The sequence below is a fragment of the Oncorhynchus masou genome, chromosome 21 (assembly GCF_036934945.1).
Source record: "Oncorhynchus masou masou isolate Uvic2021 chromosome 21, UVic_Omas_1.1, whole genome shotgun sequence".
NCBI lineage: Eukaryota > Metazoa > Chordata > Actinopteri > Salmoniformes > Salmonidae > Oncorhynchus > Oncorhynchus masou.
Genome location: NC_088232.1, coordinates 23,973,007 through 23,998,493, shown reverse-complemented (window position 1 = coordinate 23,998,493; position 25,487 = coordinate 23,973,007). Strand labels below are relative to the sequence as shown.

Below are 25,487 nucleotides of genomic sequence, written 5' to 3'. Positions count from 1 at the left end.
TCAAGCCCTAACCCCGTTTGACCAAAAGTCATGAAATGTGGTACATATGTCCCTCTCCTAATAAAATCAACACATTTGTCTTTTCTAAACATAAGGTTCACCATAATGGATTTTCCACCATTTTGAATTTTGTAAAAAATAAAAACACACAAAAAAACACTTACAATGCTACTCCTCCGAATAGCCGATCGACACAAAACTTGATATGTGGCATCTATGTACAAATGTCTCTGAATGCAATACTTTCCAGATTAGTACCTAAAACAACAATAAACATTCATTCAGGCTTGGTCTGGCACATAAATGCATATAAATCAGTCAAGGATATTTGTATTGTAACAAAATTTGGTACACATGTTGCAAACACTGTGAAGACTCAACATTTGCAAGAACACACGGTGGCGCTATAACGGGCACATGTTTATAGCTCTTGATTTGTTTGACTCACACATGCTTAGGGATATGAGTCTAGCGAACCCACACGATATCTCAGACACCACTGGCCTGATTTTGGAAAAACTCGGGTGAATAATGCGTCTTGCCAAAGAGATCCGCCATTTAAAAAATGCCAGTGATTGGCCCAAGGGAGGCGCTGCATCATTCGTGGGGGACGACATGTTTTTGTTGCCTTATTTCTTTTATGGCAGAGACTTAAATGGATAGAGTGACCTGGCCATTGTGTTTTATTGGTACCATAGTGACATGGACATGGTCCAAATCAGGACGCTTAATCAGGACTCAGTTTCCCAGGAGCAGCTCACTATAGTATCCCCTCTGCTGCTAAGCCTACACAACCAACATGTCTATCTGGAAGAGAGAGAGAGAGTGAGAGACAGAGAGCGACGCAGACCAGCTGCAGTTGATAGTCCTCCTCCCCTCTCCCATTTACCCCGGCTGCAATCTAGACCCCACAGACAGACAGAAGGAGCGAGGAATAGAGGGATCTCTTACTTTCCTATTTTCATCCTTTCATTGGTGGAGCATGCCATTGTAGTTAGCTCCTAATTACTCTACGGCTGAGACGTTCAAATATTCCCCTGGTGGTAATATTCTTCTGCCTGAATGAGTCATTATGTTGTTTGGCAGACTGAAACAGACTGAAACAGACTGAAACAGCAGCCCTTCTCTGTCTGAACACTATACGGCTCATGTTCTACCCAACCTCACACACAAGCACACGCACTAAGGGCAACCCCCCCCCCCCTCCCCCCATCACTTCCCATCCCTCTCCATCCACCCTGTCAGTTCGTTTCCACGACGACCCTCCCCACTGTGGCATGACAGGTTGTTCAGCAGCCTATGAGGCACTGATCTGCCTTACTGTCTGTACGACTGTAGGCATCCTTTTGTAGCTAGGGTTATAGCACCCCTCTCATACCCCATCTAACACCTTTTATCTGAAGCATACCACCAGTATATCATAGCTCTCTCTCCCTCCCTATTTACATTCCATCACACCCCTACTGTTGAGTCTTTCACTTATTACCTTTCTTTCTTTGTTACCTTCTCCTGCTATCGCTTTCTGACCCCTCCACTCACAATATTTGTGCATAGTATATAAACACACATACACAAACGAAGGCCCGCACACACACAGCCACACACACACGCACGTGCACACACATACAAAAACACACAAATTCAGACAGACAGACACACAGACTGGTATGTGTAATCATCTTTGCTGTCTTTTTGCTTGGGTGTGTGCCAGCTGGTGTGTGTTAGAGTCAAGGACAGGAGTAGAGGACAAATAGGAGGGAGGGAGGGAGGGAGCTAGGGAGGGAGGGAGCTAGGGAGTGAGGGAGGGAGGGAGGGGTTATAGAGCGTAGAGATGGCTAGCTGGATTCTGCTCTTAGCTCTGTTTATTGTGTAGTGTGGTGTCTGTCTGGACAAGGGGACTGGGAGAGAGAGACTATGGAAATGTAGGCTCCTCTACCACCCTAGAGCCTTTTCAGTGCACTACTTATGGGCCCTGGTCAAAATAAATCCACTGGAAAAGTATTTGCCTCCTGAGTTTCTCTATATTTGCATATTTTTGACACTGAATGTTATCAGATCTTCAACCAAAACCTAATATTAGATAAAGGCAACCTGAGTGAACAAATAACACAACGTGTTTACTTATCTCATTTATTTAATTAGCAAAGTTATGCAACACCCAATGCCCCTGTGTGAAAAGTCATTTTCCCCCTCCCTGGTTGTCACCTTTAGCTGCAATGACTACAACCAAACGCTTCCTGTAATTGTTAAACAGTCTCTCACATCGCTATGAAGGGATTTTGACATCTCAATTCGATTTAGGTCTGGACTTTTGACTAGGCCACTCCAAAACTTTAGATGTGTAGCTTTTCAGCAATTCTGATGTAGACCTGATTGTGTGTTTTGGATCATTGTCTTGCTGCATGACCCAGCTGCACTTCAGCTCCCAGACGGATGGGCTGACATTCTCTGATACGGAAGTGGAATTCATGGTGCCTTCAATGATGACAAGTCATCCAGGTCCTTTCAGCCAGCTGAAAAGCTACACATCTAAAGTTTTGGAGTGGCCTAGTCAAAGTCCATACCTAAATCGAATTGAGATGTTGTAGCAGGACCTGAAACGAGCAGTTCATGCTCGAAAACCCACAAATGTTGCTGAGTTAAAGCAGTTCTGCATGGAAGAGTAGGCCAAGAATCCTCCACAGCGATGAGAGAAGCTGAGCAACAACTACAGGAAGCTGAAGAATCATTTTAATTTTTTTTAGTTTTACTTTTATTTAACTAGGCAAGTCAGTTAAGAACAAAATCTTATTTTCAATAATAGCCATATAGCACTGATGGCGCTTAATTGATTGAAAGAGGATATTTAGCACACAAAGTACAGATTGCAAACACTAATTGTATTGTAAATGGAGGGGATGGTTGGCTCACTGTATTGATACTAACCATCCTGGCAGTATTTAGTATGTATGTACGTACACTCAGTCTGGCAGTTGATATGATATGAGTTTGTTGCTACTGTATGTGTCGAGTAGAACAGTGGGTTAACTGCCTGTTCAGGGGCAGAATGACAGATTTGGATATGAACTTGCAACCTTTCGGTTACTAGTCCAATGCTCTAACCACTAGGCTACCCTGCCGCCCCATTGCAGCTAAAGGTGGCACAACCAGTTATTGAGTGTAAGAGGGCAAATCATTTTCACTCAGGGGCATTGTGTGTTACATAAATTTGATTATTAAATAAATGAAATTAGTATACATGTTTGTTATTTGTTTACTCAGGTTCCCTTTGTCTAATATTACGTTTTGGTTGAAGATCTGATAACATTCAGTGTCAAAAATATGCAAAAACAGAGAAAATCAGAAAGGGGGCAAACAGTTTTTCTCAGCACTGTATAGGGAACAAGGTAACATTTGGGAAGCAGACTCGAACAAGCCCATAGAGCCACATTGATCACATACCATATTTTCTATTACACCCAGTCATTCATGATCTGGACTTTTTCTATTAAGGATGATTAGCATATTGATAACACCTGAATTATTCGACACTATAAGTGTCACGTTCTGACCTTAGTTCTATTGTTATGTCTTTGTTTTAGGTTGGTCAGGGCGTGAGTCGGGGTGGGTTGTCTATGTTCGTTTTTCTATGTTGTGTTTTGTGTTTGGCCTGGTATGGTTGTAGCGATGAGACAAGATAGTAGCTACTACAACAATTGGATACAGCAAAAAGAAAAAAAGAAAGAGAATCATACTTAGCCTTTTCCCACCGTTGTGATGTGAGTGATTCTATCTTCTTCACCGTACAGGACTGTTCGTTTGTCGTTTTGTTGTTTTTCCAGTGTTCAGTTGTTTCATTAAAGAATATGAACACTTTCCACGCTGCGCATTGGTCCTCACCTTCTTCCACCGCCAACGGCCCGTTACAATAAGCGTATTTAACGGTTTGGATACCATCAAATTGAATTCATTTCATTACTACGGTAGCTCATCTTTTTAAGCGTTTTCGAGTGTTGTTGCGAACATTTACGGCGTAAATCCGTAACATATACATCAATTAGATGTTATTCTGATAATAGGAATGAAAGATGGAGCAATATTTTCTCACTGTATCTAAAGCAAAGTCCTGCTAAACTAAGCTAAGTCAGGGTTAGCTAACTGTCATAATGGCTGTAGGTCTTACGCAGCTCTTACTGTCCTCCATCAGGAATGAAAGGTTGTTGGTATTTGTGAGCTCTGCTAAGGCAAGCTCTGCTCTTCACATTTGGGGTGTGTTTGCCTTGCAGCCCCCAGTCTCAGCCTGCAACGAGTTTGTTAACAGAAATGCGTCAATGCATTTCAGTAATGGATTGTTTGTTTGGTTGCGTAAGCCTTCATAACTGTGTAGGGCAGTCCGGGCACTCTGTCTCTCTCTCCCTTTAATGCAGTTAGCCATAATGAATGCATTTCCAAATTCAATGAGTTTTTTCCCCATTATTTTATTTTGCTCATCCTGGCGTATTGATTGGTTGAAAATGCCCCTTGAACTTGACCTCTCCCGTGTTGCTCAATGCCAATAATGCTGTCGTCTTCTCCTCTCCCTGCCAGCCAGCCGACCTCTCCTCTCCGCTGAGAAAAATATCGATAGCTGTGTTTAGCATCTTTGGGATGCTCAAGATGGCTGAATGTGTTTCGATATTTCCCCCGACAAGCTTGTTGACGGCACCAGCTTTTCATGGCGCTAATGTACTATTATTTGATAGATTTGCTTGAAGTGAAATTAAAGGCAGAGGGTCATGGCTAAAGCCTGTCAGTCATTTGTATTTTGAATGCATCATATAAACAGAGTGTACAGTATAGCACACCTTGAAAGTACATTTAAAAAAATGCACACAAACGCTGGTTTGAGAAAGCTCCCCCTCAATGCCATACACCAGGGGTCTCCAATTACCCCCCGTCAAGGGCCTGGTTGGGGAGCCGGAAAATAGTTATAAATAATCTGTACACTGCAAGTTGATGGAAAGAATACCAAACAGATATAGTATTTGACAAAAACAGAATCATTTCACTCCTGGATTACATTGCTATATGTTCACATATGCTTCTGTATTCATGCGTGGGAATATTTGGTAACAGATTTATTGAATTTAAATCACTTTGAGCTCAGTTCCTAATGATGTTACAGTTCTTTGTATCCAACAATGGAAAATTATGTAAAAAAAACAACACTTTTTTGTTTTGTTTTGCTCAGAAAACTTGGGTGCCAAATAAAAATCACCCTCAGGCCGAATTTGGCCTATTGGGGAACCCTTCCAAACACTTTTATTTTTCATTGTCACATCAGTGTCTGTGTGCTGTGACCTCATGTTCAAACTGCAGCGGGAGACAATATTGTATTGTTACAGGTACTCGCCTCTCTGAATAGCTCTAATTTATTCTGGTATTCTCCTCCTGCAGTTTTGATATGAATCGCAACTGGACAATACTTGTCACCCAGAGTGCTCTGCCATGCTCTCATACAGCCCTCTTATCAGTGGATCTGACAGTTGTTTCTGGTGATGAGGAGGGGAATGGCACAATGATGAAATACAAAATCACTTGAACAGGGACTTCAGGGCCACTACAAGAGACTTTCCATAGACAATTATTCCTCACTGAGCCGACACTCAAGGTGTAATCTGGGATCTGTACTAAAGAGAGAGAAAGACGGAGCTGGAGATATCCACTCAGCCCAGTCCAGGTTCACTGTACAGCCGACGCACACAGATAGCATGACTAGAAAGGGTAAGGAGGCTAGAAAAGGCCACAACAACTGTTGTACTATCAGCCAGTCAGTTAGTTTTACAATAACCTAAGATTCAAATGTGGGAGAAAAAAAACATTCTGAAGAGGTGGAACTATTTTATCAAATGTAAATCGAAATATTAATTTCTGTAATCCTGACTATTGAATCAAAATCAATCAATCAATTGAGACAAATCCAAAATGTCAGTGTATAGTACGTGTATTGTTAACACCTGTTCGCTTCAAGCAGCAGACAGACTGACGCTGAAATGAAAGACTTCTTCTTTCTCAGGCTTACTCTGAGACTGGTCATTAGTGTTAGAATCGCAGCCGTTAAAGTTTGATGACACAAATGAGCAGAAAGATGAACATGGATTATTAAACAGACCATCATGAAAACTTAAAACTAGTGAAAGATGTTAGAAAGGAAACTAATTAAAACAAATGTTCAGCCTCCGTCTTCATCAGGATGACTTATTACGTATCCAGCCGGTCTGTGGGTGAATACTACCACATGTGATCAGAAGAGCTTTCATTAGCCGTGGTCAGTAAATGAGTTAATGGACTTTCAGTTTCCACTGTGAAAACATTTGGGGACTATGTAGACTGAAGGACACGGAAGGAGAATTGATTTAATCTATAAAGGAATTGGTATTTTAATCAAATTAAATGTAAAAAATAAACACTCTTAAAACCATACATTTCAGAATAGGCAGATTCTATGTTTGAAATGCCTGAAGGGTGTGAATTTTGAACCATTGTAAATGTACTGTAATTGAATCATTTTTTTTTTTTTTTTTTTTACAAATTGACATTGGATTTCCATTTTTTGATATAAGATTTCCAATGGAATATAGATCACATTGGTATTATATTATGTGTTATATATGAAAAGACTTCAAGCACACACTATAATATAGAGACACACGAGCCATATAGAAATCTAATAAGAAATGCTTTTGACATGCACACCTGATTTCAGTGTATCTATTTCAGCACAAAATGGTTCATCATCAAGGACAAAATGGTATTCTTACTATCACATTCAGCACATGGAGGTGAACGTGAATAAAACAGACAGGATTATATGACTGGATCCATAGTGACTGCTGTCTCCCAGGTTGTTGGTAGTTGATACGGGGGACACACAGCGTGAGGTGGGGATTGCTCTTCTGAGGGACACTGAGGTAATTCACTAGCCACAGCTAGGGGTCCCAGGAAGGAAAATATAACTTTAGTTGATCTTGATGTAACTATGGGATCATCCTGGCTGATTAAAACACACTGGTGGCCATGGCAAACTGGAGGCGAGAGAGAGAGAGAGAGTGTGTGTGTGTGTGTGTGTGTGTGTGTGTGTGTGTGTGTGTGTGTGTGTGTGTGTGTGTGTGTGTGTGTGTGTGTGTGTGTGTGTGTGTGTGTGTGTGTGTGTGTGTGTGTGCGTGCGTGCGTGCGAGCGAGCGAGAGAGAGAGATAGAGACCAAAATAACAGTTTTGGGTCCATTGTGTGTAGTTTGTGTTTGTCTGTGTGCTGGGTTAATACAAGTTTACCATTGTAGCGGTTAACGGTTCACTAAGGAAGTGGTTGCACACAGTGTCCACAGTTTCCACACCACAGTGAGGCTCCTCATAGTGAGGTCTTTGACAGCCTGATGAATTAGGCCTGACAAGAACCAAAATGGCTGTCCTCCGTGCCAGCTGCCAGTTGAGCATTTACACTCTGTTAATTGAATTGGCAATTTGTGTAACAGTACCTGCCCCAGAGTCTTTGGTGGTGCTGGAGCTGCCATTTAGCCCTGCTCTAATCCAGAAACTGGGGAATAAGAACACTAAGCTTCACAAGAAATTACTGAAGATTTAAAATGACAGTCGGGGCCCCTGTTGCCAATTTTCCATTAAATGAGAAATAAATTAACAATAGCAATAATGTTGACTTATAAAACTGAAAGTTAAATTGACTTTCAAATAGCACTGCGGTTTAGAAATTGCCACAGTACTGAGAATCAAATTGCAATATATTGCAATCTTGAAACCAAATGCTGTTTGTGACATGGTTGTATTAAACAGCCGACATTAAACATTGAGAGTGGTAAATGGAAACTGATATTTTCACATCATAAAGCCGCATTAGTTTAAATTAAGGAGGGTTTTCACCCTGATTTGCATGCACACACAGTTAGTTTGAATTTGGATTCTGAGTTAATACTGTTTTTGCCAATCCACTAGAGAGAACGTTTAATAATGTTCAGTACCTCAGTAGCAATGTCAGTTGTTATTGGTCAGATTTAAATATGTAGCTAGTGCAAAGTCTATCAGATGTTGTTTTGTTTTTATTAGGACAAATGATAGAAGCAGAGACTTTTCAAGCGAAGGTTATACTGTGCTGTGCATTCCTCATTATCTGAGTGTGATTTGAATGCAGTTTTCCATAATGTCATTTGGTTCTTACCTGGTGTATAGTGCATTAATATAATGTTAATATACATAATACCTGTTAGTCAGCCCTTAAAAATAAAAATAAAACATTTAAGTACATTAGCACAGGTGTCAAAGTGATGTTTTTACAGTCTCACTATCATTTTACGAGTCTCCTTAACAATATTGAAATGGGGGGGGGGGGAGTAATATCAAAATCACCCTCGTCAAGCTGCATTTATAAATCGGGAAAAATCTGATGGGTTAGTGTTAGCCCCTAACATAATAGAATCACAGTCTCCAGCTGGTTTATATCTTTATTAATCAGTCTACTGTGTGGATTGGGACACATTTTGATTCGATTGCCTCCACAATATTTGGTCTCCTGGACTGAGTGTCTAACAAAGTGTGTGTGTGTGTGTGTGTGTACGTGCGTGCATGTGCGTATGCGTGTGAGACAGGGACAGTCAGACACAGTAGTCTGTAGGTGACGGGCCATCTGCACCCAAGGCGCTGCTCTGAATTGCTAATGTGTGTGTTATTAAGAACTGTGAAGGAGCTGTTGGCAGGAAGAGGTGCTTCAAGGTGGCCACAATCCTTCACCAGTGGTGCCAGTTTAACATTTCAACTTCTTTATTATAAAATATTAACCACGTATAGTTTCCCGTTTTCAAAAGATCCCCAAGGTCAAGGAATTTTCCGCATATAAAGCAATCTGTCACTTACTTCCATGCCGGGGCTCTTTTAGCAGGGAAAGAGCCCTGTCTGACTGTGTGATGATGAGGGCCATTGTAGGAGAGAAATAATGATTCCCTCCACTGTGTCGGCCAGGATATAAAAGATGATAATTGAAGTTGGTCAAGTGTGCTTTGATCTGTGATATTTCTGCTCTGTTCTACATGAGCTGCCTGTTGGAGCTAACGTATGGCCCGGGTGTGTGTCTGAGTGCTGGGTAGTGGTTCTGTGCTGGGTCACAGTGTGTGTGTGTGTGTGTGTGTGTGTGTGTGTGTGTGTGTGTGTGTGTGTGTGTGTGTGTGTGTGTGTGTGTGTGTGTGTGTGTGTGTGTGTGTGTGTGTGTGTGTGTGTGTGTGTATGTGTGTGTGTGTGTGCGTGACACAGGCCAGCATAGTGCATCTGAGGACTGGGTTCTAGCTCCCTCTGCTGTCTCTATGTGTCAGGGCTCTCTTCTGGAACTGTTTGTTTGGGGTTGCCCTGACTCCGCCTCATGCCTTGTTTGTATCCTCCCCAACCAATGGCGGAGTACTGTGTGTGCGTGTATGTGTGTGTGTGTGTGTGTGTGTGTGTGTGTGTGTGTGTGTGTGTGTGTGTGTGTGTGTGTGTGTGTGTGTGTGTGTGTGTGTGTGTGTGTGTGTGTGTGTGTGTGTGTGTGCGTGTGTGTGTCCTGGACTGGTCCTGCAGGTGTTGTCTATCCAGTGCATGTTGTTTGGCATGGGCCCCGCTCCTCAGGGAGGGGAAAGGGCTAACTGCTTACAGCATTACTGGAGGGGGATGTGTGTTTACCATGCTTGGCCTGGAACAGGGAATACAGTGAAGGACAGAGGCCCCTCATTGTGCAGTCTGTGCCCCCTCCCGTCCACCCGGGGCCTGGCCTCTGACTCTAACCCGTTCCCCTGGCTTCTTCCCAGAGGAGGCCCTGTTTGCTCCTGCTCTTTGAGAGTCTTTAAAGGCCATTCAATGCTTTTATTACATCATTAATTGCACTTAATTCAGCAACATTACCCCAATTCCTGGCTAAACTCTGAAAATTAAGTACAGAGCACTTTGTTATAAAATTCACCATAATGAGCTCTGGTGGGAGTTTGAAAGTTACCTCAGGCCATTTTTACCAGTAACGGGTAGCATGGTGCCTCTCCCTACTTTTAAGTTGGGAGTATAGAGAAAATACCCCAAGGGCACAGTCTCTGGTTAGTCTGCTATGCAGCAGAATCAATCGCATGATATAATCCCTCATTTAGAAACAAGCCTTTGTACCAGCCAGCGAATCATTGAATATGCAAGCTAGCTGCACTCGATAATGGCATTGTACTGTACGAGTTCCGCCCTTTGATGAGCATCGCTACAGCACTTATTACTGTAAAGTTATCATAGTGGGGGCTTGATGTCAATGATGTCAGCTGTTTATCAGTGCAGCTGTTGGTTCTCACTGTCGTAGCTAACCTATTGTTCGTAAGGAATTGGTGTGTGCCTTTGTGTTGTGTGCGTGTTAACATGCAACTGCATTTATGTACTGTGTCTGTCTGTCTGTCTAGCTACATGTTTATGTATTGCCTAGTAATGTATGTGCATACAAACCCAGTCAGCCTTATACCCGCCCAGTGTGTGTGTGTGTGTGTGTGTGTGTGTGTGTGTGTGTGTGTGTGTGTGCGTGTGTGCGTGTGTGTGTGCGTGTGTGTGTGTGCGTGTGTGTGTGTGTGTGTGTGTGTGTGTGTGTGTGCGTGTGTGTGTGTGTGTGTGTGCGTGCGTGCGCGTGCGCGTGTCTGTGTGTTTCACCCAGTGTGTGTGTTGTCTCACCATGGCTCTGTCTGTTGTGTTGTGTTGTGTGTGTACAGCTATAGGAGTACAGCGAAGGAGGACTCCCAGTGCAGTAGCCTCAGAGATCTTCGAGCCACACCTCGGGAGCCACATATTGCAGGTAGGATGATATGAGATCGCACCATACCACAGAACACCTGTCCTGTCCTGTCCCACAGGCACCACCACCCTGTTTGACAAGCCTGGTATTAACGTTATTGTACAGTTACAAGGGTTGCAAAATTCTGGTAATTTCCCCAAATTCCCAGAGTTTCCAGAAATTGTGGTTGGAGGATTCCCAGATATCCTTATTCACTCCTGATTCCCGAAATATTCCAACTGCTATTTCTGGAAAACCATCATTTTGTTACCATCATTTTGTTACCATGATTTTGCAACACTCGATATGTACTGTATCTGTTTGTCTGTCTGTCTAGCAACTCCCCACACTATTAACATGGGTTATTACTGACATCTAGTGATACATTTATCCACCAAAGCAATTGACATTAAGGAAACGATTTAGTCTAAAACTACTTACGATAGCTAGTATGTGATTCCTGCAAAGACCTTGGCATTGCTGTCATCATGCTCTTACCAACTGAGCCCCACAGTAGAGGTTGACAGGGGAGTGTTAATTCATTCCTTTCCCGTCTTGCCCAGAATTCCCCCCCCCCCACGTACTGTCTCGATCCTGCAACAGTTCTATAACCCTGACAACTTTCCTGTCCTGTCCCGATAAAATTCAATCCCGCGCAGAAATCAGAAATCACTTCATCCGTTAGCCGCCTGCACCCTGCGCTCTGCTGCTTGTGAGTTTCCATAGTAACGGCCCCGTTTTGGGTTGCATGCTCATTTTTCACTAGACAAGAGAGAGAGAACTGTTAGCTAGCTACTTTTGTTGCCTGCCCAGGTCTTATATCTATTTTTATAAATAGTGATTGAAGACCGAAGAACGCATGTTATTGTTGGGAGAAGGTGAATATCTCTCCAGTGCCTGCAGGATTCCCATGGGACCATTCAAGACCCGTGGGAATCCTGTTACTGTGTCAACCTCTACCACACAGGACCAAAGCTGAGGCATTGTTCAAGCCTTCTAGCATTACTGCATTAATGCTCTGCCTTGATTCTTGAACATACAACCAATGTTCCCTCTATTTTCTGGGAGCACTGAGCAAATTTTAGATCTGCTGAGCACAAAGTTGAGGGCTGTGAAAAGTCTGTGCAACTTCCGGCGCACGTTTCTGTAAACACTGAGGCTGTACCCGCTTTAAAGTGGCAATATGTAACTTTTGGCTCGAACCGACCAAATTCACATAGAAATGTGAGTAGATCTATCATTCTACCTCTAAGAAGCGGTAGATCTGTTCTATGTATGCTATTTCTATGGTTCCCGTTCTTAAGTTTTGTTTTTGCGTCTTTTACTTTCGGTTTTGTACACCAGCTTCCAACAGCTGAAACAACAATATTTTTGGTTACAGAAAAGATATTTCATGGCAGTTTAGCTGGTACAATGATTATCTTCACTGTACTAGCCTATTATTTGTCACATAAAGCGAAACTGCAACCAGGAAATGGCGGAGCGATTTCTGCATAGTGTAACTTTAAGTTACAGTTTTAGCAGTGGCCAAGTAGGCTCCTGTGGCTATTTGATCATATTGTAGGCCTACCAGGGTGGCCCGATTGGTTATGGTGCACGGGTCAATGTACGGGCCTGAGTCGTGCCTGTCAATGCAATAGACTCCTACTCCAATGCACTCTGCCTACAAGAAAATCTCTTGCACAGTTAGTTTTGCATACTAAGTCTTGCATTGTTTATTTTTAGTATGTCACATTGAAAATGACTTAAATGTAAATGTAAATGTAAAATGGCTAATATTGTGTTGATTCAGGCACAATTCCCACAGTAGAGCAAAACGTTGATAGTGATAACTAACATAACACTCTAGAAAGATAAGTGAAGTACAGTCTTGTGCTTCTCTGCAGGAGGCCTTTTGCCTCTTGGTAGGCCGTCATTGTAAATATGAATTTGTTCTTAACTTACTTGCCTAGTTACGTAAAGGTTAAATAAAATAACAATGATTCTGAGCAGCAGGTCGAGGGGAGCTGCGAACCCACACACGTGTGCAGCTGAGAGGGAACAATGCTTACAACCTTTTGAGGCATACATAAATGTTTCATCCATAAAGATTATACATTTGAAAGTCCGTCCTTTAATACTTATATTATACTCAGTTATTATAGATTCATATTGTAGTTTATTATGTCATTTATACCTTATTTTTGGTTATGTAGAAATATATTTGTATTACAGTACTGTTCAATTATTTTATACGATGGCATTGTTGAATACTTGTTTCTTATTGGCTTGAAGGGCATTCTAGAGCGTACGTTATTTCCCTGTAACACACGGTATATTTGCGCGGTAGAATTCAATGGCTATAGTTAATTCTTGCATGTTCTATGTTTGAGCTGCTTTTGAAAGCAAAAGTCAAATTGAAATCATTATTGGGGTTGTTGAATTCAATTTTCATAGGACTGAAGGTTTGGTTAGCTGAACGAGCAAGTAGGTTTGTTTGCTAGCTACTTCAGTGGATGTTGAACACATTTATAGCGGGAAATGTGTTCAATTGTAGCCGCGGTATAAAAGAAACAATGAACTCGGTGCTCTATGTGCTCTCTGGAAAAGAATGCAGCTCCGTGGAAGGTCATTTCCACTCCGCTAGCGTGTCGTGGAACACACCTTCCACGTCGTTCATTCTTTTCCAATGGAACGCATAGACATAGCCCCTCGTTGATTATCCCTTACATATTGAATTATGAAGCTATGATAATGGTTAACCCCGTTAGTCCTGAGGGTATTTTGCTTGTGTCTTGTCTTTTTAATATTTTATATAGTGCTGCTTATCTCTATACATAAGCCCAAAGGGTTTGCTGTAAATCAGTAAAGCAAAAACATAATTTGATACTACAGCTGATATGAAAGTGTAAGCTGGTAACCATGCTGACATATCATCTTTTTGTTTTGGGAGTTGTTGATCATCAAGCTATCTTTATTTCCTGCAGTCTACATTTTTGTAATCTACAAAATCCTCTCTAGGTTTCTTCCTACTTTCTGGCCTTTCGAGGGAGTTTTTCAGCGCCACCGTGCCTCTACACCTGCATTGTTTGCCATTTGGGGATTTAGGCTGGGTTTCTGTAACAGGACTTTGTGACATCGGCTGATGTGAAAAGAGAATTGTAAATAAATGTAATTGATTGATTGATGTTATTCGATGCATTTTCACTTGGAATGGCACACAGAGAATGCGGTAGCTCATTCTATCGTGCAAGTTTATTGATCGAAGATATCAACAACGACAAAAATCCTCCAGGTCGCGTAAATGTCTTCCATTGGGTTGCTTCCTCCCAGCCTTGTCCCATAGTGAACATTGTGTTGTCATGCATGATGTGAACACGAATAAAAAGAGGTTGTAGCAGAAACGCTGCCCCCTTTAGTCCCATGAGACACAGTGGCAGCCATATGCCCTGTGCCTGTTCCCTATTAAACATGTGCTGAATTGAAAGTGACATCTTCCTGGTTTAGAGGGTTGGGAAGGAGGGAAGAGAAGGGAGGATGTTTCCCTTATGGTTGTCAACGGCAGAGAACAACCTCGATTTCATAGTCAACAGAAACAGCAACTAATGTGTATAATGTCTGTTGTTTGTATACTGTATATGGAGGATATTGATATTTGTAATCTGGCTATGCCTTTTTTAATTGGCTTAAATAAAGTTGCATTGAATTGAAACTCACCCACTGGCAACATTTCTAAAAATGTCATTCTACCGGGGATGTTAACAATCTGGTGACGCAGCATCGTGACGGCAGCCCCCTCTCACTATAAGTGAACACTTTCCCTGCGACAGGTTAAGTGTCTGACAAGAAAGCGGAAATGTATAATTAACATCAATAGCAGGCTAGAAGTCTGTCGAGGCGTGGCCTTTTCAAGGAAGGACTTGTTCCTGGCAAATTGTCCCCATTAATCTTCAGCTTAATTGATTGTGAAAAGTTTTAGGATGACATTTAGAAAAAGCATGCACGGCCGGTGATTGATTTGGGGAAAATGAACTAATAATGAATGCAAGGCAGTCATTACTTGTTGAGCACAGCGGCTAATTTTAGACAGATTAGAGTGGGTTTGATAGTGCTTAATAAAGAGGACGGCTTGATGAGCTCCTCTGTGTCTCTACACTACTCTCTCTGCTCTACTCTACCTGCCTGTCTGGCCTCTCAGGGCTTAACCAGTGCTCATTACTCTGAGTGACTCTGTCTCTGCCTAATGCCAACAGCTAAGGGGACTTATCCAAAGCCAAACTCAATAAGATGCACTAGCAGACCCTTTTACCATTTCTCCCCTGTATTTTTACCTAACTCACCAAAAATTCCATGACAATTTTTGGAAAACTCCAAACCAAAACTAAATTCAAAAATGGTCCCCTCTTTGTTGAGACCATTCAAACACGTATAGAATGTAACACATGTTTTTACAGCCCTGTTTCAGAATGTATTTACAAAGACTCGTCACGTAGCTTAGCGGTCAAGAGCATTGGGCCAGTAAACAAAAAGTCATTGGTCCGAATCCCATGAGTCGAGAAATCTGTGGATGTGCCCTTGAGCAAGGCACTTAACCCTAATTGCTCCTGTATGTTGCTCTTGATAAGAGCATCTGCTAAATGACAAAAATGTCAATGTACACATTCTACATAGTAGTAGAAAATGATATGATAACAGTCATTACAATGAAAAATATATTCATCTTTGACCCCTTTGTCTGGTTGATTTTCTAAAGAGAAGTGTACCTGGGCCCTATACGTATGTGACAGGCTTGCAGGCCTGAGAGCAGTAGAGACAGTGAGAGCCCTAGAAGCACTGGGTTAGGTTGCTGTTTAATCTGACAGAGTGAGTGTAAATGTCTCCCGGGAACTGTGCCTGTCTCCTGTCCGGACCTAGTCATGTGACACGGGATTAATCATGCCCTGTGTGTGAGAGAATGGGACAGGGTGATGGCTCTGTGTGTGTGTGTGTGTGTGAACGGGACAGCGTTAGTAGCCATCTCTACGGCTCCGGCAGTTCCCTCTCATTGTGTCATGGTCCCCAGCTCCCCGGCTACCATAGCTGCTTTGTTTTCCAGGCTCCTTTGACTCTGAGTGGCCCGGTTGACCTGGGAACGGGGCTGCATTCAAACGAGCCTTCTATGGGCTTTTTGTTTTCAGGCCCAAAAACATTGAATTGGTTGACAAACAAGTTTTGTCAATCCAAATAATCAATGAACTGATTTCATATGCGGAGATCAGCAGAGGTTGGCAGCGGCCCCCATCTTCGTGCCGGAAGGAAGCCCTTTGCTTTTTTCCACCGTCCCACCGTCCCTACTCCCCTCTACCCCCATCTCAGACGTTACAGAGAAGACAGGTTTTGGGGTGCCTTCGCTGTTGTGGCGTTTTAAAAGTCGTTTTTCTCTTTGCTAACATATTGGAACTATTCACGAAGGTGTCGAGCTACAGTAACGCCATAGTCATGTAGCCTAAACAGACCCTTTGGTACTAATCAGGGAGGGCAGAGATGGAGCTTGTTGATGGAAGGTGTGTGTGTAGCTATAGAAGGCTGAGTTAAGGTGTGTGTGTGTTCAGGTCAATGTTAAGGTGTGTGTGTAGTTGTAGCAGGAAGATGGAATGCTGTGTGTTTGGGGGCGACAGTGAGCGAGACTCACTCTGTGTCTGTCTCTGTGGGTTCCTGGCCAGTCACTGTCCAAAATAGTCTCTCTATCTCTGTGGCATTGTGGTCCCGGTAATGGCTCCTCCTCAGCAGAATTCCAACCAGTGTCTCTCCCTCCCTGGCTGGAGAGAGGCCAGCAGCAGCCATAGAGGAGAGGGGAGAATAGAGGAGTGGAGAGGAGCGAGGAGGAAAGGAGAGAAGAGAAGTAATGAGGGGAGAGGAGAGGCTGAAGGAGAGGAGAGGGGGGAAATGACAGCGCTCAGGGACAGTGTGTTGACCGTTTTGTCGTCTCCCACTGTGTGTTGTCATCTCTCCAGTCAGTGGGCTGGATTGGATGCGACAGCAGCAATAGGTCATTAACAGCAATGGGACATGTCCTCTGGCAGATAGACTGGGGGGGATGAAACACACAGACTAAATAGTAACATTGATATCACTGGCCCGTAATAGTTTTGCATGAGATAAATTATACGTTGGTTAATTTTTAAAAGCATTATAAAAGGACTCGCCTGCCTCTGAAGGGCAAAATGTCTGGTGTGGGTGGAAGAGAATAAGAGGTGGATGGTGGGTGGATGCCTCTCTCTTTTCATTTTCTCTCTCTCTCTCTCTCTCACAGTCTGTCTGTCTGTCTGTCTGTCTGTCTGTCTGTCTGTCTGTCCGTCCGTCCGTCCGTCTGTCTGCTCTCTCTCACCATGTATAACCAAAAACGTGTTAAACAAATCAAAATACATTTTATATTTTGAGATTCTTCAAAGTAGCCACCCTTTGCCTTGATGACAGTTTTGCATACTCTTGGCATTCTCTCAACCAGCGTCATGAGGTAGTCACCTGGAATGCATTTCAATTAACAGGTGTGCCTTGTTATAAGTTAATTTGTTATTTCATAGTGTTGATGTCTTCACTACTATTCCACAATGTAGAAAATAGTCAAATAAAGAAAACCCTTGAATGAGTAGGTGTGTCCAAACCTTTGACTGGTACTCAATTTCTCCCTTTCTCTCTCTCTCTTCAATCGTTATTGCATAATTGAAAATGGAGGATGCCTTGACCTTCACCGCCACCCGGACCCCAAACTCCCCCTCCCACAATGATCTCTGTTCAGTCTGAGACTCCTCTTGCCTTCGGAATGAGTCATCACACTACACCCTTATCCCTGCTGAGATGAAACAGATCTGTCTCACTTGTTGTCTGTTGTTTCTTGTGACAGAATGTGAAGAATATACTTTTTTAAAGTATAGTAGCACTCTCACTCAGGGTAGTAGCACTCTCACTCATACATGCATAAACGTAATGCAGAGAAGTTGAATATCCTCAATATGCAAAATTGCTCTTTGTTGGGAGTTATCAAAAGAAGCCGCGTTTGATGTCTCTTTAAATGATAGAGAATCAACAGCATGTGTTGTTTGTAGATGAATGAGAGGCAGAGTGTAGTGAGGGCCAGACAGAAGGACTCCTAATTACAGAAAGGCTGTTGTAAAGAGTAGAAAGACTCCCAGCTTCTATCAGCACCTGTGGAGGGCAAGGGGGACAGGACACCCAACACGCCTTAATATGCCACACATCTTAAGGTCCAACACACAAATCTGTCAAATCTTTCATCTTGACTTCTTTCCTGGCGTTGTTTTTTCTCTCCCTCTTGTTTGGTTAGCTTTGTGGCGTTTGTTGTTTTCAGCGAGTCAGACTTGTGTGATAATGGGGCTCTGTTTCAAAAAGCCCTTCGTTTTCAAACCCCTTCCATCTCCACACCGGCGGAAGGAGAGAAAGACGCCTGCTTTAGAAACGACAGCTGTTTACATTTGCATAACATCAAGGAGGAGCCGGGCTGTGTGTTTGAGGCCCGTCTGTGTGCAGCTGTCACAAGTTGTAATCGCAGGTTGATTTGTGATTCGGGGGAAAAAAATCGCCATTATGGCTCTATGCCTCTGTTGTTGTTGAGCAGCCGCTCAGAACAGTTTCGGTTTGTAGGCCTACTTAGAGGGAAAGAAAAAGACAAAGTGGATGGAGGCATTTTCCTCCTCCTCCTCCTCCTCCTCCCTGTGCCAGAGACAGATCCAGACTCTCTCCTCTCCTCTCCTCTCCTCTTTTCCCCTCTACTCTCCTCTCCTCTTCTTCCCTCTCCTCTCCTCCTCTCCTCCTCTCCCCTCTCCTCTCCTCTCCACAGATCATGCAGAACTCCTCTGTCTATCACTGCTCTCTCTATTGACCGCGGTTCGTATGGCCATTGTTCCTCTTGTTGGGAAGCGATAAAGCCAGAGGTTAATTGGGAAAGTCCTGAAGCTGGCCTTTGTGCTCCGGTCTGGCCCCCAAACAAAACAGTCTAGGAATGTGAGCCATTACATCGAGCCCAGGCAGCTCCACTGTGTCTCTGTCACACCCACATGCCATTTATACTGCTTATCTATGGAGCTAGAGAATGGAGGTGGCAGTCCTAGAAGCACCATTCATTCTATCCCCAGCCCTACGAATGTTAACTACGACTGCAGTACGGAGTCTCTACTTGCTACTTCTCACGTTGTCATATAAAGCCACTGTTGTTTTCTTTTCATATCCCACCCGGGTCTGAGCATATGCATTAATTCCAGTTAACACCCAATAATTGCAGGTGGCCATGGCACAGAGGTGTAAACACGTCTCAGTCGTGATCAGTTTGCTGTAATGGTACATTATTGAGACATTTTTGTCAAATTCAATTTGAAATTGCCCTGTCAACCAACCATACACAAACTGCGCATGGATTTTCATCTGTCATGGTTTTTTTTATCAGTCATCTCCATGTAACACATTCGGTTGGTAGAAAAGCAGGTCTGATGTTTTGCTCTCTCTCTGCAGTGTAAAGGGTCACCACTCCATGCTTTTATCTCAGCTCGTTGAAAGCCGCTGTCTCCCATACTTGATAGTTATTCTTTTGTTTACTAATGTGCTGTTGAAAGCAAACATGTCAGAGCCCTTCTTGCTGTGGTTCACTACATTGCATAACATAATGGGAGAGGAATTTACATACCCACACACGCGCGCGCACACACACACACACACACACACACACACACACACACACACACACACACACACACACACACACACACACACACACACACACACACACACACACACACACACACACACACACACACACACACACACACACACAGTGAGCCCAGTCCAGCTCGCCACCGGCTTCTTCTCAACCAACTGATGATGAGCGGTTCATTTCGATGCAGGATCTGGATGGGCCTCTGACAGACAGACACAAAGACAGACAGACAGACAGACAGATGTCAAATGTAACGATTATGATAATATTTCAGTGTGTTCCATGTGAAATGAATCGCTGACAGTCCAATGTGTCAGAGGTTGTCCACTGAGGTGTACAGTAGGCGGCGCCGTAGTGAGATGTTGGGTACAGATGTGCTCTGAGGTTCACGGGGTTCAGGTTAGGAATGGAAGGCAGACCAACACAGGTGTTATTGATGTGCAGCAGATGGATGGTGGATCCAGAGTCCAGGTGTCGTAGGTTTGCAGGTGTGATGGGATACAGGTATGATAGGTATGCAGGTGTGATGGGATACAGGTATGATAGGTATGCAGGTGTGATGGGATACAGGTATGATAGGTATGCAGGTGTGATGGGATACAGGTATGATAGGTATGCAGGTGTGATGGGATACAGGTATGATAGGTATGCAGGTGTGATGGGATACAGGTATGATAGGTATGCAGGTGTGATGGGATACAGGTATGATAGGTATGCAGGTGTGATGGGATACAGGTATGATAGGTATGCAGGTGTGATGGGATACATGTATGATAGGTATGCAGGTGTGATGGGATACAGGTATGATAGGTATGCAGGTGTGATGGGATACAGGTATGATAGGAATGCAGGTGTGAGCTGGGTGCAGGTGTCGTAGGAAGGCAGGTGTGAGCTGGGTGCAGGTGTCGTAGGAAGGCAGGTGTGAAAGGTGTGAGCTGCGTACAGCCTTCTGCAAGTGTCTTCTAAGAGACAGCTGCTTACAGGTGGCTAGTAACTCTTTGTCAAGTCAGTTAAACAGAGAGGAAGTACAAATACGTACTTTATGAGGCTTTATTATGAGGGAAATGTAACAGAAGCAACTAAAGACAGGTCATTGTTTACATATCAAGGCACACACACACACACACACACACACACACACACACACACACACACACACACACACACACACACACACACACACACACACACACACACACACACACACACACACACACACACACACACACACACACACACACACACACACACACACACACATATAGTATGGATTGTACATAACGGTAGCTGGCACAGCACTGAGGTGCGATTTCATCTCTATTTCACCATGGCTCCTGTGGCAGCATGACCTGACGTCAGGCTAGAATCTTGAGGAGTAAAAGATCAATGTCGAACATCGAGCCAGGCATTCTGATTACCAGCCCTCCTCTATACTTCCTGTGCAGGCCCCATGCCCAGACCCACCCTTCATTAGCAATGGGAATTCGGACAGAGAGGGGGAAAAAACAGGGCCCTTATTATTTATGCAGTCAATAGCAAGGGCTTGTCTGCATTCATAATTGTTTGATTTTATAGGCCAGTCTTTAAACAAACATTGTCTATGGTAATGTGATGCCCTGACGGATGGCGAAAGGTTTTGTCTGTGAATATCATTTGGATAATTAAAAATGACAGATGAAATCGCCCGCTGTCTTGACCCTCACTTTGTTCCCCGAGTGATGGCGAGGAGATGCTGATTGCTGTCAATCAGGGGCCTTGGGAGGATTGGGGAAACTCTGGCAGCCCTGAACCCTGACCCGCACTGTTGATCTGAAATAGATAACAACCTTGAAATACCTGCAGAATTTAAACAGCTTTGCTCTGTGTCGAGAGCCGGGGCGCCTTCCCAAAAGAGCCCCCTTAACAAACCCCCTCCCTCCTTCTCTCTCTCTCTCTCTCTCTCTCTCTCTCTCTCTCTCACTTACTCTCCATACTCCATCCCCAGGTCTGAGCAGCTGTGCAGATTACACACCTCCTGATATGACCCAGACCCAACAATAAGGGAAGGGAGCACAGGGATACAAATTAAAACATCAATCTAATGGCCTTCAGATTTACTTCAGATCTCAGATCAGGCTGCAGTTCTCGGCTAGAATAACTTTCCCCTCAATTTCTTCTCAATTGAATTGCATTTGAACTTGTTAAACTACTAACCCAGTAGTGTCGTCCCCCAGAATGCAGAATGTCAAGCTCTCTATACAGATGCCGTATCTTAATTTGATCATCCTGTTGTTGCAGGAATTTTATGTTTCTAAAGTGTGTAATTTCCTCTTAAAAATGTCAGACTTGTTATGCCCAAATGAAAAATGGATCAACACCTAAAAAAAATTTCATTAATGATCTTCTCCATTATAATTCACATTTCAAGTTGCTGCAGGATTATTTTCCTGCTGTGAGACACTAGCTCGAACAAAGCTATGGTATCTGTACACTGAATTTACAAAATATGAAGAACACCTTCCTAATATTGAGGGAAATGTGTCTTCCGCATTTAACCCAACCCCTCTGAGTCAGACTACCATAATCAACATCCATGGCGCCCAGGGAACAGTGGGTTTATTGCCTTGCTAATAAGAATGACAGATTTTTACCTTGTCAGCTCGGGGTTTCAATCTGGCAACCTTTCGGTTACTGGCCCAACGCTCTAACCACTGGCCTACTTGCCGCCCACACCTGGTAAGTCATAGAAAGAGCAGGTGTTCTTAAAGTGGAACTGACAGCATTTTAGCAACATGAAATCTTATTCAAATCTGTTCATATACACAAAACATTATCTGACTGCATCGCAGTGCTAGCTGTGCCACCAGAGACTCTGGGTACGAGCCCAGGCTCTGGCGCAGCCGGCCGCGACCGGGAGGTCCATGGGGCGACGCACAATTGGCCTAGCGTCGTCCGGGTTAGGGAGGGTTTGGCCGGTATGGATATTCTTGTCTCATCGCACACTAGCGACTCCTGTGGCGGGCCGGGCGCAGTGCACACTAACCAGGTCGCCAGGTGCACGGTGTTTCCTCCAACACATTGGTGTGGCTGGCTTCCGGGTTGGATGCGTGCTGTGTTAAGAAGCAGTGCGGCTTGGTTGGGTTGTGTTTCGGAGGACGCATGGCTTTCGACCTTCGACTCTCCCAGGGCCGTACGGGAGTTGTAGCGATGAGACAAGATGGTAACTACTAACAATTGGATACCATGAAATTGGGGAGAAAAAAGGGGTAAAAAAGAATAATAATAATTTTTAAAAAACTTATATTTAGTAATTTTCACGTTTTCATAAATTCTTTGAATGTTTGGGTATTATGTACACTAAGGTATTTGTGAAAATGTTATAACAATATAGAGTGGGAAAGTGGCAATTAATATGCACTGCAGTAAATAAAAACAAATAAAAACATTTGTCTCATCCAGGACCGGAGTCTATGCAGACTGGTGCACCATAGCCAATCAGAGCTACAGTAGGCCTTTATGAAAACAAGCCATTTGACACATCATTCACTTTGAACTGGTCTGTGTGTTTACAGGCAGTTGCAACAACTCAACTTTAGGCCACCTGAATGGATTTCTGCAAATATGTCAATACCACAGGATTCTTCTTACATTTGGGAACTTTACAGTCCTATTGATCAGTCCATTTTGCACACCGCCCCAACAGATCCACATATGATGCAGTCTCTATTGCCCTCCACACTGCCCTTTCCCACCTGGACAAAAGGAACACCTACAGTTGAAGTTGGAAGTTTACATACACTTAGGTTGGAGTCACGAAAATTCTTTTTTCAACCACTCCACAAATTTCTTGTTAGGAAACTACAGTTTTGGCAAGTCGGTTAGGACATCTACTTTGTGCATGACACAATACATTTTTCCAACAATTGCTTACATACAGATTATTTCACTTATAATTCATTGTATCACAATTCCAGTGGGTCAGAAGTTTACATATACTAAGTTGACTGTGCCTTTAAATAGCTTGGAACATTCCAGAAAATGATATCATGGCTTCAGAAGCTTCTAATAGGCTAATTGACATCATTTGAGTCAATTGGTGGTGTACCTGGGGTTGTATTTCAAGGCCTACCTTTAAACTCAGTGCCTCTTTGCTTGACATCATGGGAAAATCAAATGAAATCAGCCAAGACCTCAGAAAAAAAATTGTAGACCTCCATAAGTCTAGTTCATACTTGGGAGCAATTTCCAAACGCCTGAAGGTACCACGTTCATCTGTACAAACAATAGTACGCAAGTATAAACACCATGGGACCACAGAGCCGTCATACCGCTCAGGAAGGAGACTCGTTCTGTCTCCTGGAGATGAATGTGCTTTGGTGCGAAAAGTGCAAATTAATCCCAGAACAACAGCAAAGGACCTTGTGAAGTTGCATATCAGGAATTGTGAAAAACTGAGTTTAATTGTACATGGCTAAGGTGTATGTAAACTTCCGACTTAAACTGTAAATTATAATTGGAATTTACTCTGGAATTTACTCTGGAATTTACTTTCGATCTTATGTCTTGTAGTTATTGTACATTTTGTTATGACAGTACTGTCGCATCTTGCGATTAACGTTTGACCATGTTTTCGTGTAGTATTTGTAAACTGTCGTGTTGACAGTGAGTAGATCATGTCTTCTCCTCCTCAGCATTAGTATTCTCCCACAGATCAGTGGCATAACACCACACACAACACTATTTGATCATTTGAATGAGTTACTTTGAGATTTACAACAACAGCAACAGTCAGGCGGGCGGCTCGGAGCAGAAAAATGGATCCATGGTGCGTTCCCAATCCCTGACAATGTCTGATCTCCCAAAACACTGGAGCATTATAAACCAAATGACAAACGAATGATCACCACAATGAGAAGTCTGTGGGATTATATATCTATCTGCTTCTAAAAGAGAGGAGAAGGGGGGGGGGGGGTATTCAAAAGAGTTGAGCTGAGACGACGGGACACACACATGGGAAGCTGGGGGGAGGATGTCTTCTCAACAGAGCGTCTGACTTTCTAATAACGAGAGGGGAAATGTAAACCTCCATCTCCAAATACTGAGCCCAAATCCTTCCAGTAGGAAATTAATCCTCTCATTGCTCTGTTCCGTCGTTGTGTTGCCACTAAGGAATTGGATCCCATTGAATAATTTCATTATAACTTGTGAGCATGTGGATTAATAGGAGGTTTTACTGTAAAGGAGACGGGAGGCTTTTCTTCTCTCACCCCCCTCCACCCTCCTCCCTTTCTCAGTACCTGCTACTGCTGGGAGGGACAAATCAACAGCCTAAAATGACACCCACGTTAATTACAGTCCATGCTTTCTCCATCAGAAAATGTATGTTTGTATTGATTTTCGGAGGTAAGCTTTATTTTGTATTGTTACCAGGCCAATAAGTAGGTCTAAATTATTCGTATGATATGAATGCATTACAGAGGACGCATTATGCGCCATAAACTGTACATTTAAATACAAAATGCACCAAAAAAAATGCATGTATTCGTTTCCGTTTAAATATATTGTAACGACGTTCTTCGTTTGTCGCAAGAAAGTCGGACCGAAATGCAGCGTGTTGGTTACTCATGTTTATTAGTGAAACAAACAACGGAACTATACATGAAATATCTAATAAATACAAAACAACAAAACGGAACGTGAAACCTATTACAGCCTATCTGGTGAACACTACACAGAGACAGGAACAATCACCCACAAAATACAAAGCGAAACCCAGGCTACCTAAATACGGTTCCCAATCAGAGACAACGAGAATCACCTGACTCTGATTGAGAACCGCCTCAGGCAGCCAAACCTATGTAACACACACCCCTAATCAGCTACAATCCCAATAACTAAAAAACCCCACTAAGAATACAACAAACAATAAACCCATGTCACACCCTGGCCTGACCAACTAATTAACTAAAACACAAAATACTAAGACCAAGGCGTGACATATATTGAATTAAAATATGAATCGCGGTGGGTAATAGC

The 25,487-nt window shown here is 43.1% G+C and overlaps 1 protein-coding gene across 3 annotated transcripts in view; it reads left to right on the top strand.

Annotated features, from left to right (window-relative positions):
• Positions 1–25,487, top strand: part of LOC135507985 (neuronal PAS domain-containing protein 3-like) — a 391,626-nt gene that overhangs the window by 142,392 nt on the left and 223,747 nt on the right. For all 3 annotated transcript variants that reach the window (XM_064927840.1, XM_064927839.1, XM_064927841.1), the window contains one exon: positions 10,725–10,807. In XM_064927840.1, the coding sequence (XP_064783912.1) occupies positions 10,725–10,807 (83 nt within the window). The remainder of the gene's footprint in view (positions 1–10,724; positions 10,808–25,487) is intronic.